Here is a 14,805-nt window from a genome sequence, read left to right as displayed (position 1 = left end):
CCAACAAAACCACAACATCTGCCAAAAGCCGCGATGAGACCCTGAGATTCCTAAACCAGATGCCCTCCCGTCCATGACAAAACCTTGAGATCCTGTCCATGAACAACACAAAAAGGTGTAGTCCAACCCGTACTGAGCTTGAGCCTGTTCCAAGAATGCAGAAACAGCTCTTGCTTTGGTTGTACAGGGACCCAAATGCCACAAAACAAGTGAACTACACAACCAAATTCTATTTGTCAACAAATTAATGCGATGTGTAAGTATGGAGTTAAAGGAGGATTAACCACTGAGAAACACTATAGTTTAGCTGTTAGGAACAGTGTTAAAGTACACATCGGAGTTATGACTCCAGCAGCTGCTGCCGTTTTAACCCAAGTGGGAGAAAACTACTTTTCCCCATCTCATCTTCCTCTTGAGATGCTCAGAAAACTGAAAAAAATAAATAAACAAACACTTTCGGTTTTAATCTTTCTATGTTAAAGCACTGCTTAGTACAGCCTTCCTATTACAATGCCTTGTCCGCAGCACTATAAACACTGTTGAATAGAAAAAGGCCCCATCTGGCTCATGATGGTTGGGTCAGCAAAGCTCTCAACAGCACATGGTTTATATTTGGTGCTGACATGAGAGATAATGTGTCTCTCACTCCTTATCAAAACAAAATAGAACAAAAGCTAAAACAAACAGACACGAGTCAGAAAGGCGTTTCAGGACCAGGCCCTTTGCTACATCCCCGGGCTCACTTCCTGTTTCTGCTTGCTGCCTATCAGAAAAACGGTCAACAAACTCACACATTTCCTTTCTGACCGAGCTGGAGCGCAGTGATGGAGCCCAGAACCAGGTTGTTAAACAACCCCGCCCTGCTGCATGACCTGATGTCACTGATAACCATCATTTACAATTTTCCACTTAATAGCTAATATACAGGCAACCCGTTTTCCGCTGAGCTGCCCTGGTGTATTATTGGAACTGCTCATGGAAAGACACCAGTCCAGTGACAGGAGGAACAATAAAAGGTCTAAAGATCAAACATTCTGAAGCAATCCCAGTTTATGTAAGCACCTATCTGTGTCCCAGACTGGGGTGGATTGTCTCGGTGTGTTTTCCCAGAGCTAACCGGGCAAACACTCGACAGGGTGGTCCTCTGAAGATCTGCTCTGCTCCAGGTCACTGCTGTCCTGCTCTCTGAGGAGCCAAACCCACATTGGTTCAGCCATCATAAACAGACAAACACTAACATCCGCCTCGGTTTGATGTTAGAGTATAAATGTTAACTGATTCAGATATCATTTGATCTGGTCCATCATGATGAACAAATGCTTTTTTTTTGGTAGCTGTGTGGATTGTTTTTCAGCCGGAAGTCGATGTCTGTTCGGAAGAATTAATGAGAAAAACTATGACAGGACACAGGAGAATTCAAGGAAATTATAATATACATATAGTGATGCTTAACATTTCCAAATGAGAAGCTGTCTATCTGGCAACTATGTGGAGCATGTCATAATGTGTTTAAGTATTCTGCTGCTGATGAAGAAACAGACCAGTCAGAGCATGCCTGAATCCTCTGGATGATTCATTTTATGAAATCGAAGATCTACAGGAAAGGTTGGAAGTTTAAGTTTATGTTATTTTGTGCTAAACTGAAAAAGCTTGAGTGAGAAGCCAAACACCCCCAAAAAAGTAAAGTAAAAGACAAAAGTCCTGCTGCTTTTGATTTTATTTGTTAGGAAATATGCAAACTTCATTTGTGAACTTGATAAAAGAATGCACAAGTGTTTACTCTGTTGTATATGTAGTAGATTTAGACATGAGTAATTTTTTTTATTTGTAATTGCTGGTAACTTCATGAGAAAACACTATTAAAGAGGTCCTTCACTCATATTTTTAATACATTTGCAAAAATCTCTAGCAGGAAGGAATGCCTTGTCAGTCGTACTCTGGGGAACAAAAGCTCTGGTGCATCTGTTTGAAGATGGAGAATTCAGCCAGAGAGAAAGTTGCTTCAAACAACAGAATTCGATTGTTTTGGAAATCTCACCTCTGACTGGATAACAGCAACATGACTCTACCGCTGACTGTTTGCTTTGCAACGTGGGTTTTATATCAAAGAACACAAGCCTGAAGGAGTTCCGCCATGTGGTGGAGTTACTAATGCTACCAGTTATCCTATAGTAGAGACATTCTCTTCTTTTTCCTGGATGCTGAACCAACAAGAGCCTTCCTTGTTGCAAGTCAAGATGGGCGAGTCCATGAATGTTAAATGGGAACTAAGCAGTTTTGGTTTGCTTTTAGCACCCCCTAGTGTTCGTCTGTAGAACCAAGAGCAAAACGTCCTCACTGTTTGTCTTTTTAACACCTTAATCTTGCAGCTGAAATGCCTCCCAGCTGTCTACAGGAGTCATTCATCACTTAATTAAACGAATCAGTTGTGTTCATGATCTAAATCAGTGGTTCCCAACCTTTTTCCCAAGGGACCCCGTTTTTTACCAGTATAATTTTTGACGACCCCCTCCCATTATCTCTTCCAGTACAAACAGTATTAAGAAATGATAAAATTGTTCAAGCACATTTTAATATGCTTTGATTCAATAGATAACAGTAATAGTAGGCTCCAGTACCGAACAAAGTCATTAACAAAATCAAACAGAGCATAATGTGCTTGACAGTTTGTATTACTTTTCTGGTCACATCATTTCTTGTAAACACTGATAAATCAATCATTCCTTTCAATAAACGTTTGACACATAAAAAATACACTGAGCAAAATGTACTTAAATGTGTATATTACTGTTTATACTAGATTATTTACTGTAAAGGCTGATTAATCAACCAGTCCTATCTTTAATGAACTTTTGACACTTGAAAATAAAACAGTGAGCTGAGCAAAATGTTCTTAAGTGTGTTACTTTTTCTGTACTAATTATGTCCTGTCTTAATATCAGTAAACTTTTCACTCATGAAAAAATATGAGCAAAATGTAGGCTATAAACAAGTAATAAATGAAGTTTTAACCCCTTAAAGTGGAGAGGTCCTGGCGACCCACTGAGAGGCTTTGGCGCCCCCTTGTGGGGGTCGGGACCCCCAGGTTAGGAACCACTGTCCTACAACATGCAGAAAACGTGTTGGAAGCAGACTGCAGCGCCAGGTATGTCAGCTCCCAACAGAGTGGCCAGTTAGTCTTAAGTTGCAAGTGGAATATTCTGGCCACAGAGGCGATAGGGGCTGGGTGGCTTTCATTAACCCTGTAAAGCTCATACTGACTCAAGAAAATTATTTAAAATAATGAAAAGGTTACAAAGTATCCCTTTAAGTGACGTAGATTCAAATCCTAGAGTTTCCCTGTCTATTTTCTATCAGAAGCTAATGCAGGAGATAGGTGTAGGAGACTATTTTCATGTTCAGCCTGCATGTAAAACTCAAATCATTTTCAAAAATAAGTGAAAAATGGTTTCTCATTGAAAGACCTCTTTCATAAGAAAAAACGATTATGTGCCATCTACAGACAGTGTAGACTGGGTGTGTTTTTCTCATATACCCGACATTCAGAATCATTAGAACTGGCTGCTTGGTACAAAGATGCTGCTGTGTCAGCTAAGGCGGTCGTCCGTGCTGGCTCCTCTGTGCACCTACCTTGACACACACATTCACACACTTCCTGTATAAGAGACAGATGTCATTAACAAGCGGAGTGAGCCTGAGGGTAAAGCACTCTGACGCATTTCCACCCTGCCTGTGTCTCTGTGAGTGCCAAGAGAAACAGTCTGCAATAGGGCGCATGACTGAATGACGGAGAGGCTAATAGAAAGTTCCCTCAGCACAGATTCATGTCTCAACAGCTTAAATATATATTTTTTCCAAACACAGAAAAAAATGCTTACATAGGAACAGACCCTTTTTTTCTTACGCTCATGTCAAACATAGAAGCTAAACTCAACTGATGATAAAAACAACAGGCTAAAAACACGCATGTTCACACGGAATGACTGTAAAAATGACAATTTTCAAAACATGACAAATCCCACATGTGGTGATAAATAAATCCCAGTTGCAAAAACTCCTGTGTGTGGTGTGCAGCCACACAGCAAAAATCACACATCACACATTACCAGACTGCACTCACAAACACTCCAAATCAGATGGGAAATATACCAAAACCTTGAGTTCAAATGTGACTTTGGAGTAAACCAACATAGCGGAGGAGCATTTATATTCCCCACAATCTATGCACCGTGCTTCCATCACCTCGCATCTTGACTGGCTGCAAATCACATTCAACAGGGTGCATGCTGGTTTATCCTCAGGGCCTCAATACCAGGTCGAGACAATCCAACAGGTGGAGCATCCTAGATTTATGATCGGAGCAGTCCTGATGTAGCATGGCAAGCCATCCTTTATATAGTCTGGCCACAACCCATAGACGGCGCTCAGTCGTGGGGTGGGCACTATAGTCGTCTTTCCAACTGCCTCCCCATGCAACAAACAAAATTACGCAATTCAATGCTACGGATGTCAGTTAACTCGGCAGTTCACCATACCAGATAGAAGAAGATGCAAATACATCCTTTTTCTACATGAAAGGACCCATATCTGCTCTGCTCTCAAAATCTAAATAGTCCAATATTGATGCCAAAGCCATTTCAAATGAGTGCCATCTTAGTTGTTCTGCTCTGTTGCATCATTCTGCCCACCAAAGTGATAAGAGGACTGTGATTAAGACCACCAGGCCTGCTGAGGCTCCTGCAGAGCTAAATCATTTTGCTTTGGCTACTGTCAGTCTACATTTTTAGGCTAGTCCTGACGTGCTTCAGAGCAGACCAGAGCTCTTAAAATGCCACACATGACAGAAAAATCTGATGAGATTATTTTTGGGCAATTTGGTTCTTTACGATCATCAGAAGGCAAAAATTGGTAGAAAAATCGGCACAATTACCTTGCTGTGTTAACCGACTGCAGTATAAGCTACAATGTTGCATCCATAGATGTAAGTTGCATTGATAAAAGCGTCTGCAAAAATAAATTTACACCAACAAACATGTTTAAATACCAGCATAACCCAGTGATTCTGAGGTGTAACCAAGCCCCCACAATGCAGGTCAAAAAATTGAAGCAAACGCAGAAATGAAATAAATTGCAGTTCCACCCTCATCCACTGGGGGCTGGTGTCAGAAGCGAGCAAATCCTCATTGACTCCCATGTTAAAAATACCAATTTCACAGCAGAAATAAACATGTTTACAGCCTGGTACCAAAACATGTTTTTGTTTAAATGTTCTAGTTTACACTCATGACACTCTGAGGCGGGTGAATTTTTCTTACTCTTATTTAAGTGTATTAAAAGCCTAAAAGTCTGTATAATTAATGAGCATCTGACCCACATGACCACAGAGCTAGCTCCGTGGAAAGGCCTCAGTCTGAGCCTTGGTCTGGCTTGGAAACTGTTCCATCAGTTTCAGTCTCTCAACTTAGACCATTAGTTGTAGCGTTTGTGCGTTCTTTTTTGGATATTATTTGTGCAATTGTTGGACAAAATGACTTGCTGTGGCATTAATTGCACTAATAGAGAGTCCAAGGAGTCTCCACTTCATTTTTTTCGGTAAGTAAAATTATATTTATGTATTTTAGGTCACTGCCGAGCTGAGCTTAGATTTTAACATGCACTGTTTAACCATGAAATTTAAAAGTAATAGGGTAAAACCCAGTGCATTTAACATAATGCTGCACTTTAGAAAATGGGTTGAAATATAACATGTTGGTGGAGCTGGGTTCTGTCTATCGGCTTGTGGAGCTCTCGGGAGACCGATGTTTTCCACCCGTTTCTCCCCTCCCCACAGCTCGGCGCATCTCTGTCTGATCGCGGCTCCTGTCTGCCGGCTTGTGGAGCCCTGGGATGGAAACCTTTCCACCCGGTTCTCCCCAGCAGCAGCTCTGCGCATCTCACATCGCAGCGGCGCTTGTCTGCTGTGCGGCTGCCGGCTTGTGGAGCTATCGGAGACCTCTGTGTTCCACGCGGTTTTACCCAGCAGTCAGCTCGGCGTATCTCTGAGCCAGAAGCTCTGGTGTTGTGCACAGTTAACTCCGGTTGTAGATAGGTTGCTACCTCCGTTAGCTTAGCTCCCACCTCCGCGTTAGCTTTGGGTTAGCTTCAGGTTAGCCTGTAGCTAGTTCGACCGGGTGTCGTCAGTTGATCCCAGCCTTACAGCCACACCTCTCTTCCCTTTTGTGGAATTGTCTGGGCTTGACAGAACCTGTGACATGGTCAAAATGGTGGTGGTAGCCACCTCCCATTTCTCTTCCAAAACGTGTTATTGGAACCTATGGAAACCCATTGTCCATATATGTATGTGGATGGGTGAAACCAATAAAGTGGCCAGGAGTAAACTTCACAAATGTGAAGCATTTATTAAAAAAGGAAACTGTGGGAAACAGATGGGTAAACTGACATTTTACAGGGAAAAATTAAGAATAGCACAGTCATGCCCCTCCAGAGTAAATGCTAATCAGTGTTTAACGGAACAGCATGCAGCTGCTGCCAGTTGCTTAGATACTTAAACATGCCTTTTGTACAGTGTGCATGTTTATCTCCTGTGTGCACATGTCAAGCAGAAGTCCTGTGCACTCATTCATATCAGCAGTCACATGCTGAAATAGAGCATCTAGCTATCAAGGTCCACAAATAGCAAAACTTAATTCCTGTCATGTGCTTTTGAGATGTCAATAAAATTACAGAAAACAAGTTGGTTTCCAGAAGGAAAAACATTTGTTCTCAGATTTGCATTCAAATACGTGTGCTGCAGGTTAAATAATGATGCTAAAGTGCACTGATGCTAAAGTGCACTGAGGCAGATTTCTACATGGTTATTCACTGCAACCACAAAAGAGTAAACTATCCTCTAGTTTATGTGCTCTAATGTAAATCCAAACAATGTAGAAGGCCCTACATGGGCCCTTACGTTCCCTCTGACCACCACACCAATAAGGCAGCCAGGAGGCAGCAGGGGGTTCTGGCTTATGTTAGATTGTCCTCTCCTTCACCCCGTGGAGATATATTATGTTGGGTGTGGAGTGGCTCTGACTATTTATGAGCAGATCTGCCAATTAAAGCCAGATCCCAGAAGTATAAAGTTGGAGCCTGAACATATCTGTATGATCAAAAGAAATATAAATATTCAAAAAGAAAGAAAACAGTTTCTTTTTGTTTGTTTGCACGGATCAAATAATTTCTTTTCAGCTGGGACGAACCAGAAAATAATAAAACCACATTTTCTGCACAGAGGATAAATGCATTAGCCCAGCAGTTCCACACATATGACCTCCCAAAAGCTTCACAAAGAAATATTGTAGTTGGAGCATACAGCGCAGGCTGTGTTGATCTGTATCGTCTGAGGTTTTGGATGAAGGCGAACGTGGCCACATCCTCTCAGACATGGTGTTTCAATGTGCTGTGCTGCGTGATTCAAAGACAATAAATAAACATCCATTATCATAGTTTCCTACAACTGCTTCCCACAGCTTTCTGCTACCAGAGTAGCAACTCTACAACATTTTCATGATATTGGAACAAAATTCAGTCTGAACGTGAACTGGAACATGCTGCTTGTAACAACAATGAAGAGGACAAAGATTTAAGCTTTGAGAAACTGCCAGGCTGCATCCTGAGTATGACGATTTAACGATTACTGCAGAATTTCACCTGTGATAAAAAGGCAAGGATGAGGAAAAATCTACAAACATTTGTCATTTGTAAAAAAATAAATAAATAAAAGGAAATAAAATATTTAATTAAAACTGGTTAGCCTTTCCAGAGAAACCTTTCAAAGATGCAGGAATCAAGTTTTAGCCGAATTGGCATCTATGAACAAAATGGATCTGTTTGAACTGAGGGTTGGAAAGCCAATGCAGCTTTTTCCCTTGATTTCACAAACTGGTTTAAGAAAAGTGAAAAAGAAAGAAAGGAAAAAAGAAAACAATATTTTATAAAATGCCTCCAGGTAAAAATCACAAGGCGCTTCACAAGAACAAAAAATTTTAATATCTATATTTTAAAAAGGAGAGCTAAGGAGAGGGTGATGATGAAGGTCACAAAAGCCTACCTGAACAGGTGAGTCTTCAGCTGCATTTTGGAGACCACCGAGTCCACCAATATCATCCGGCCAGCCGTTAAAAAGGGTGTTTTGGTTTGTAAAAGGGAATGCCATCTTCTTACTAGCTCCTAAAATTTTACTTCGCCACTGATCTTTCAAAACAAGACATTTTCTCCACTCATCTATCAGTTCTCCGTCATTTTAATTCAGTTATTGATCATCTGTGCTCACCCTGCCCTTTCATTCTGAATTGCTGGTTTGATGTGAGCGTGCTCCACACTCTCCAAACCCAAACCTGCGTTTAAGTCCCGCCTCCTGCTTTATCCACAGTTTATACAGATTAAACTCAAAACGGGAGACTGTCAATAAGGCGGAACACAGCCTTGTCATCATAGGCGTCATTTTAACCGGGGACACCGGGGACATGTCCCTGGCAAAATTTGTGATTGGCAGCTGTGTCCCCCCCACTTTCAAAAACGCCTGCTGATGAGGATTTTTGTTTTACCAGCTCAGATCTTATCCAGGGGTCGGCAACCTATTCCCATCAAAGAACCATTATTACCCATTTCCCACGGTAATTTTGGACGGACCTTAATAAGCAGTGACTTAAGTGAAGCAGGCAGGTCGCGCTAGAAAATTTAGTTTAAAAAGATGTCATAAATGTGTTCCCCTGTCCTTTTTATTTATAAAATATGAAGTAAAAACTCACAATTTAATTTTTATTCATTTGTCATTAATATGTAGTCTACACCCGTGTGTTAAGTGGACCATCTTCCAGTAAAAGCAAAGCATCCAGCACCACCTCTCCAAATGCGTAAAATGTGCATCAGCCGCTAGTTAGGCGCGCCGCGCGCACCATCAGCTGATCAGCCCAGACAAGAGCAGAGCAAATAGAGAAAGAATAGAGGATAATTGTGTCTGGATGTGGATGGAGATTACATTTTACAGCAGCCTGATCATCATTTAAATACGTAAACCATCACCTGTCTTCTAGTCCATGCTATCAGCATTATTGTGTGTGTGTGTGTGTGTGTGTGTGTGTGTGTGTGTGTGTGTGTGTGTGTGTGTGTGTGTGTGTGTGTGTGTGTGTGTGTGTGTGTGTGTGTGTGTGTGTGTGTGTGTGTGTGTGTGTGTGTGTGTGTGTGTGTGTGTGTTACACTTCAAACACTGGTCTAACCAACCAGACCAGCGTGTCCAGTAACATATTAATGTTACAATTAAACTGTTTCCCTTCATGTAGGCTAGGAACATTTCACCTGCCGTGGCCCGACCGCTTCTGCTCCACATAAACTTTGTGCGTGATCAAATGTCTCTACGTGTCATGCGTCTCCATATTAGAGACGGGAACAAGCGCTGTTCAGCCAAAGTTTCATAATTTCATAAAAAGAACATTTTTCCAAGTGACACATCCCTCAGAGAGACCGGGTTTCCAGACTCTTTCAGTGGGAGGAAATCTTATCGCATGCGCCGGTTCTGTGCTGCGCTGCGAACCCCAGATCTTCAGCTCACTGTCCACCGTGGGCGCTCCGAGCCGCGCTGAACACAGTGTCCAGTATAAAGCTCTGATGTTCTGATGGGAATATTTTACCTCCGCGATGTGCGTTAACGATTAAAATGTCAGCTCATCCATGCGCATCAGTGTGCGTCGGGGTAATTCTTTCAAACTAAGCAACATCCTTGAGTTCATCTGTCAAAATAAACAGTCAAATGGAAATATATGTAACCTGCCGTTTAACCATTTTGCCTTCCTGTGAAGATTGTTGCAAAGAGAAACAATTAAACTTGATTAACCCCAGAGCCACCCAGAGAACCAGAGCGCTTCCTCCCACTGAAGCAAGTGTTTTCCAAACCCGGGTCTCTCAGAGAGACTTGTCACTTAGAAAATGTTCCCTGATTATGAAACTTTGGCTGAATAGTGCTTGTTTCTGTCTCCAATGTGGCGACACATCCAGGAGCCGTCCGAGGAGAATCCCAGAATCTCACATTATCTTCAGCTCAGGAAGCGCATATGATTACGCACAAGTGTGACCCGTCAACCCGGTCTCACAGTAAGACCGGGTTGGAACTGTTCAGGTTTACGCAGACAATCTTTACATTTAGAATTGGCTTACAGGTGTAAAATTAATGCAGTAAAATATAAAGCATTTTATTTAAATATCCATTCATTATTTTACAAGCACAGAGAGCCGCATCAGATGGATGGAAGAGCCGCGGATTGCCGACCCCTGTGCTAGCCTACTTTATTGTCCCCAGCAATTTTTAAACCCCACTCAAGTGTATGGTTATTGTCCCCAGCAATTCTGAAAACAAACTGACGCCCTTGCTTGTCATCTACTTCAGACCGTCTCTCATGAGAAGCTCACCTGAAGCACCGCTAGACAGGAAGGAGCCAGTGGCTTTTCAAAATACAGTGAATTTTTAACGTTTCATGATATTTTAATTCATTTCAAACTACAATTATGGTTAGTATAAGTGAGCAAATACAGGCTATATATTTCACGCTTTACATTTTTTAACAATAGTGGACTTTTATGTTGAAGGGGGTTTTGTTGGCCAGTTGTGTGGAGAGTTCCAGTTCGGTTGTTTAGAAAGAGAAAACAAGCTAGTTTGAACGGAAATCATTAACGTTGTTTTTCCTGGAGTTAAGGCGTGGGCTGCGGCCAACAGTAACCCGGAATAAAGATCCAAAACAGAAAACGTTGGAGTCATTACAACGTCAAAATATCTATAAAAACCGTCAACTAAGTTATTTTGCTGTGGCGGTGCGGCACAAACATTTAGTGTAGACTTTTATTTTGACAAATGTAGCAGAGGAAAATAACGTATTTTGATGCCCATTCTGATTGGTTAGTGAGATGCTACAGTAACCCCCATTAACACGTATCTGTGGCCCAAGCAGTAAACGCCCCGCAGCTGGCTGAACCCTGCTCGAGTCCACTGATCTCAGGGGGAGAGAGGTCCAGAGTCTGGGGGCCACAGCAGCAAATGATCTGTCACCTTCCATGTAGGGCCCTAAAAACCAGAACCAGGATCTTGAAATGAACCCTGAAGTTGACTTCTATTTGTAAATTTTCATAATGATTTTTTTTTGTATTTTCACATTTCTTTAGATATTTAGAAGACGTTTCATATAGTCTTTAGCTTATACTGTACATACAGTTTCTTTTTTATATACATCTTTTCACATTTATAGTTTGAATCAGGCTGCAAAGTGGCGCAGTGGTAAGCGCTGTTGCCTTGCAGCTAGAAGGTCCCGGGCTCGCATCCCAGCCAGGGGTCTTTCTGCAAGGAGTTTGCATGTTCTCCTTGTGCATGTGTGGGTTCTCTCCTGGTACTCTGGCTTCCTCCCACAGACCAAAAACATAACTGTCAGGTTAATTGGTCAGTCTAAATTGTCCTCAGGCGAGTGTGCATGTGGTTGTTCATCCTGTGCATCTCTGTGTTGCCCTGTGATTGACAGGCAACCTGTCCAGGGTGTACACAGCCTTTTAGCCCTTTTCTCCCGCCTTAGCTCAACATGTCATCCATTGAAACTCAAGTGTGTCTACAGTTTATCTTCTTTGATTAAAGCATAAATACACCGAAATAAAAATTTTAAAATGTTTAACCCTCCCACTGTCCCGCGAGGAAAGTTGACCATTGAGCAGGACTGATGGTTTATACCTTGGGTATGTGGCAGGGGTGAGGAGGGAGCATGTGGACCTCAAGGGAGGGTTAAAAAGACAATTTATTCAGTGAATTATGCGTGTAGAAATATTGGAGTAATAAATTTCTCCTAACACTGCAGCTTTAGATGCACTTGTCATTGCATACATACTTTTGGGAAATACATTTTCATTAAACGTGCTACAAATAAAACAGCATATGCGGACAGCTGAAGCTCATCACAACATCACAAAATCAGACACTGTAAATAAACAATGGATTCTTTCCCCTCCAGAGTTTTTATTCTCCTCCTCCAGATGGTTTGAATATCAAAGCATCTTCTTCAGGAAGTGCCTCAAGAATCTAAACTAAGACAAAGTGACATAAAGGGGTGAACTCGTCACATCAATCTTCCTGCCACGCTCTAGTAGAGCCGCTCTAATGTCAACAGCCTTCTCAGCGATTATTAAAACCATAAATTAAATCTGGGAGACAAGAACAGAAGAATTGGAGCTCAACAGAAAGAATCCCTTCAGGTTTTTACTCATGGTGCTGCATGCAACATTTTAGAAATGATGCATAATAATCGCGTTATTAGTTAGTTGAAAGTCTAAATATCCTGTCGAAAGAGCAACTTTAATTTTTAATACATTTACAGTGGTCTATGGGGGGGGGGGGGGGTCATCCTGTGCATCTGTTTCAGGAAGTACAAGTTAATAGTACAGAAATGGCTTCAGACACAGAATTTGGAGTCTTATTTCCTGATATTTGGACATCTTACCTCTGATTGGCTAACAGCACCATGACTACCACTGACTTAGTTTGCTCTGCAACGTTGATGCTTTTCTCCACAAATAACACAAGCCTGGAGGAGTTCTACTGCGTGACTGAGTTGCTAATGCTAACAGTTAGCTTCTACTAGTAGAGACATTCTCTGCGGATTCAGTCAAGATGGATAAGTCCGTGACTGTTGACAGTGTGACGTAGATCTGTCAGGCTTTTCTAATCTTAGAGTTTCACTGTCTATGTTCTATCAGAAGCTAATGCAGGAGATCGGAGTAGGAAACTATTTTCATGTTCAGGCTGCATGAACAACTCAGTGACTGATTATAATCAGAAATAAGCATTAAAAAAATGAGTTTTCAGTGAAATTGACATTTAATATTTATTCATTTTGAAGCGAAATGCACCTGCACAAGAAATTAAATGTAGGACACGAATATCACTCATACAACAAAACCCAGATAAAATAAGTAAACAAGCCACAAAACAGTTTCTTCCCCAAAGTGAAGGGAAACCACAATTATGTCCCATTTGCAACAAGAGGATCTTTATTCCTTAAAGGCTGATTTGTCTGTAGTTAATTTGCACAACAAGGGCCGAACATTTCATTCTGCATCCATTACACACACAGTTTATAGACAGCTGTAGAGCACGGCTATTTTCAGATGGCGTTCCCATGATTAAAGCAGAGACTCCTTTCTCCTTTGATGTGGTGATGAATGACAGGACAAGTAAACCAGAATGAGTTTTGCTGTCAACGTGTTTTACAGCTTTAGAAGGCATGCGTGCTTTGGCTCCATTTGTCTCTGTCCAACACAGAAAAGCTGCTCTTCACCCATCAAAAATACAGATTTACTTAAAGCAGGATTTGACATTTAAGCACATTTTTACAAAATTACGTGGGTGACTTTTGTTTTAGAAAAGATATTTTAAAACCAAGTCCATTCGCTTTAACACATTTGATGTGATGTCCAGTATGAATGAGTTGATCTTTGTGGGAAAAAATAAAACTCTGGCCCTCCCATTTCAGGAACTAGAAGTGAGCCAGAGGAGAGGTAAGTGGAAGGCAGCAGGATTTGGAGTCTCATTTCACATTTCCCCTCTGATTGGCTAACAGCAAAAAGACTCTACCACTGACTGTTAGCTCTGCAACGCTGATGTTTTATCTCCAATAATAACACAAGCCTGGAGGAGTTCTGCTCTCTGGTGGAGTTTCTAATGCTAACGGTTACCCACTGCTAGTTTTCTGCTGATTCCTGGACGCTAAACCAACAACGGCCCTCCCCGTCGCGAGCCAAGATGGGTTAGTGCATGACTGTTAAGTGACGGTGTGAGGTAGATCTGTGTGGTTTTATCTGACATGAGCCTTTCTGTCTATTCTGTGTCTATTTTCTATTGCAGCTAAAGGCAGATTTTTGAGTGTGGATTCGCGCACACGCATTGATGGAGATGTTTTCTCTGAGATGTTTCTGCTTCGGACTTCTCCATCACCTGGGGAGTGTTGCAAAGCAATTCCTGGCCAGGTGTATTTAGTAATGAATTTCAGAGACTTTTTAACAAAGACAAAGTGTAGCTTTCTTCATCTGCAGCTGAAGATCTTCTGGTTATCTTTAGAACAACCAAAGACTTTAATCTAAATGGCTAAACTTGGACCCATAATCTCAGGGTCTGCTGTACGATCAGATATAAACTGGATTTGTTCTACTGACTATTTTATACTCGACACAAGTTAGTAAGAACATGTGGAAACCATTAGCTAGAACCTTTTCTGTAATAACCTAGAATTAAAACGGTGCTTCATGTCCTCTCTGCATTTGTTACGGCGGCTTTAAAAATATCTAATTAGCTCCTCAGTTTTGACAAGGCCCAGAAGATCAAACAGCAGCATTTTTTAACTCTGCACCAAGATTTTGTTAAATAAGTGTTTTAAACTTTACTTCGATCAACATGTTTATGCCTGATGGCATGCCATTACATCTCTTAAATCTCTTTTGAAACCCTATTTTAATGATTTGGCTTTTAACTCAGCATGAGAGGCTTTTTAGTGTTAGTTTAGTTTTTATGCATTTTATGTTGTGTATTGTTTTCAATGTTTTTTATTTCTGTGAAGCACTTTGGTCGGTTTTATACTGTTGGAAGGTACTACACAAATAAAGCTGCCTTGCCTTGCATTTGTGTTCTGCAATTCTTAAACACGATGTTATTATGCATGAAACCTCTTAATATACATTTTAAAAAGCATTTCTGAGGGTAGAAATGGAGAACAAGGGTTTTTAAATCTTGGGGGAAAAAAGATG

The 14,805-nt window shown here is 41.3% G+C and overlaps 1 protein-coding gene across 4 annotated transcripts in view; it reads right to left on the bottom strand.

The window, feature by feature from the left end:
• Positions 1-14,805, bottom strand: part of pdlim5b (PDZ and LIM domain 5b) — a 62,068-nt gene that overhangs the window by 19,481 nt on the left and 27,782 nt on the right. The window contains exon 1 of one of the 4 annotated variants that reach the window (XM_070552317.1): positions 8,090-9,139. The exons of the other annotated variants lie outside the window; for them this stretch is intronic. Coding sequence (XP_070408418.1) covers positions 8,090-8,145 — 56 coding nt within the window. The 5' untranslated portion in view covers positions 8,146-9,139. Of the gene's footprint in view, positions 1-8,089; positions 9,140-14,805 lie in introns of those variants that run through there. 4 annotated transcript variants of the gene reach the window in all.

The sequence above is a fragment of the Nothobranchius furzeri genome, chromosome 6, assembly GCF_043380555.1.
Source record: "Nothobranchius furzeri strain GRZ-AD chromosome 6, NfurGRZ-RIMD1, whole genome shotgun sequence".
In the NCBI taxonomy this organism is placed as follows: Eukaryota; Metazoa; Chordata; class Actinopteri; order Cyprinodontiformes; family Nothobranchiidae; genus Nothobranchius; species Nothobranchius furzeri.
The sequence above is the reverse complement of the archived record's forward strand: the minus strand, read 5'-3'. Positions and strand labels throughout refer to the sequence as shown.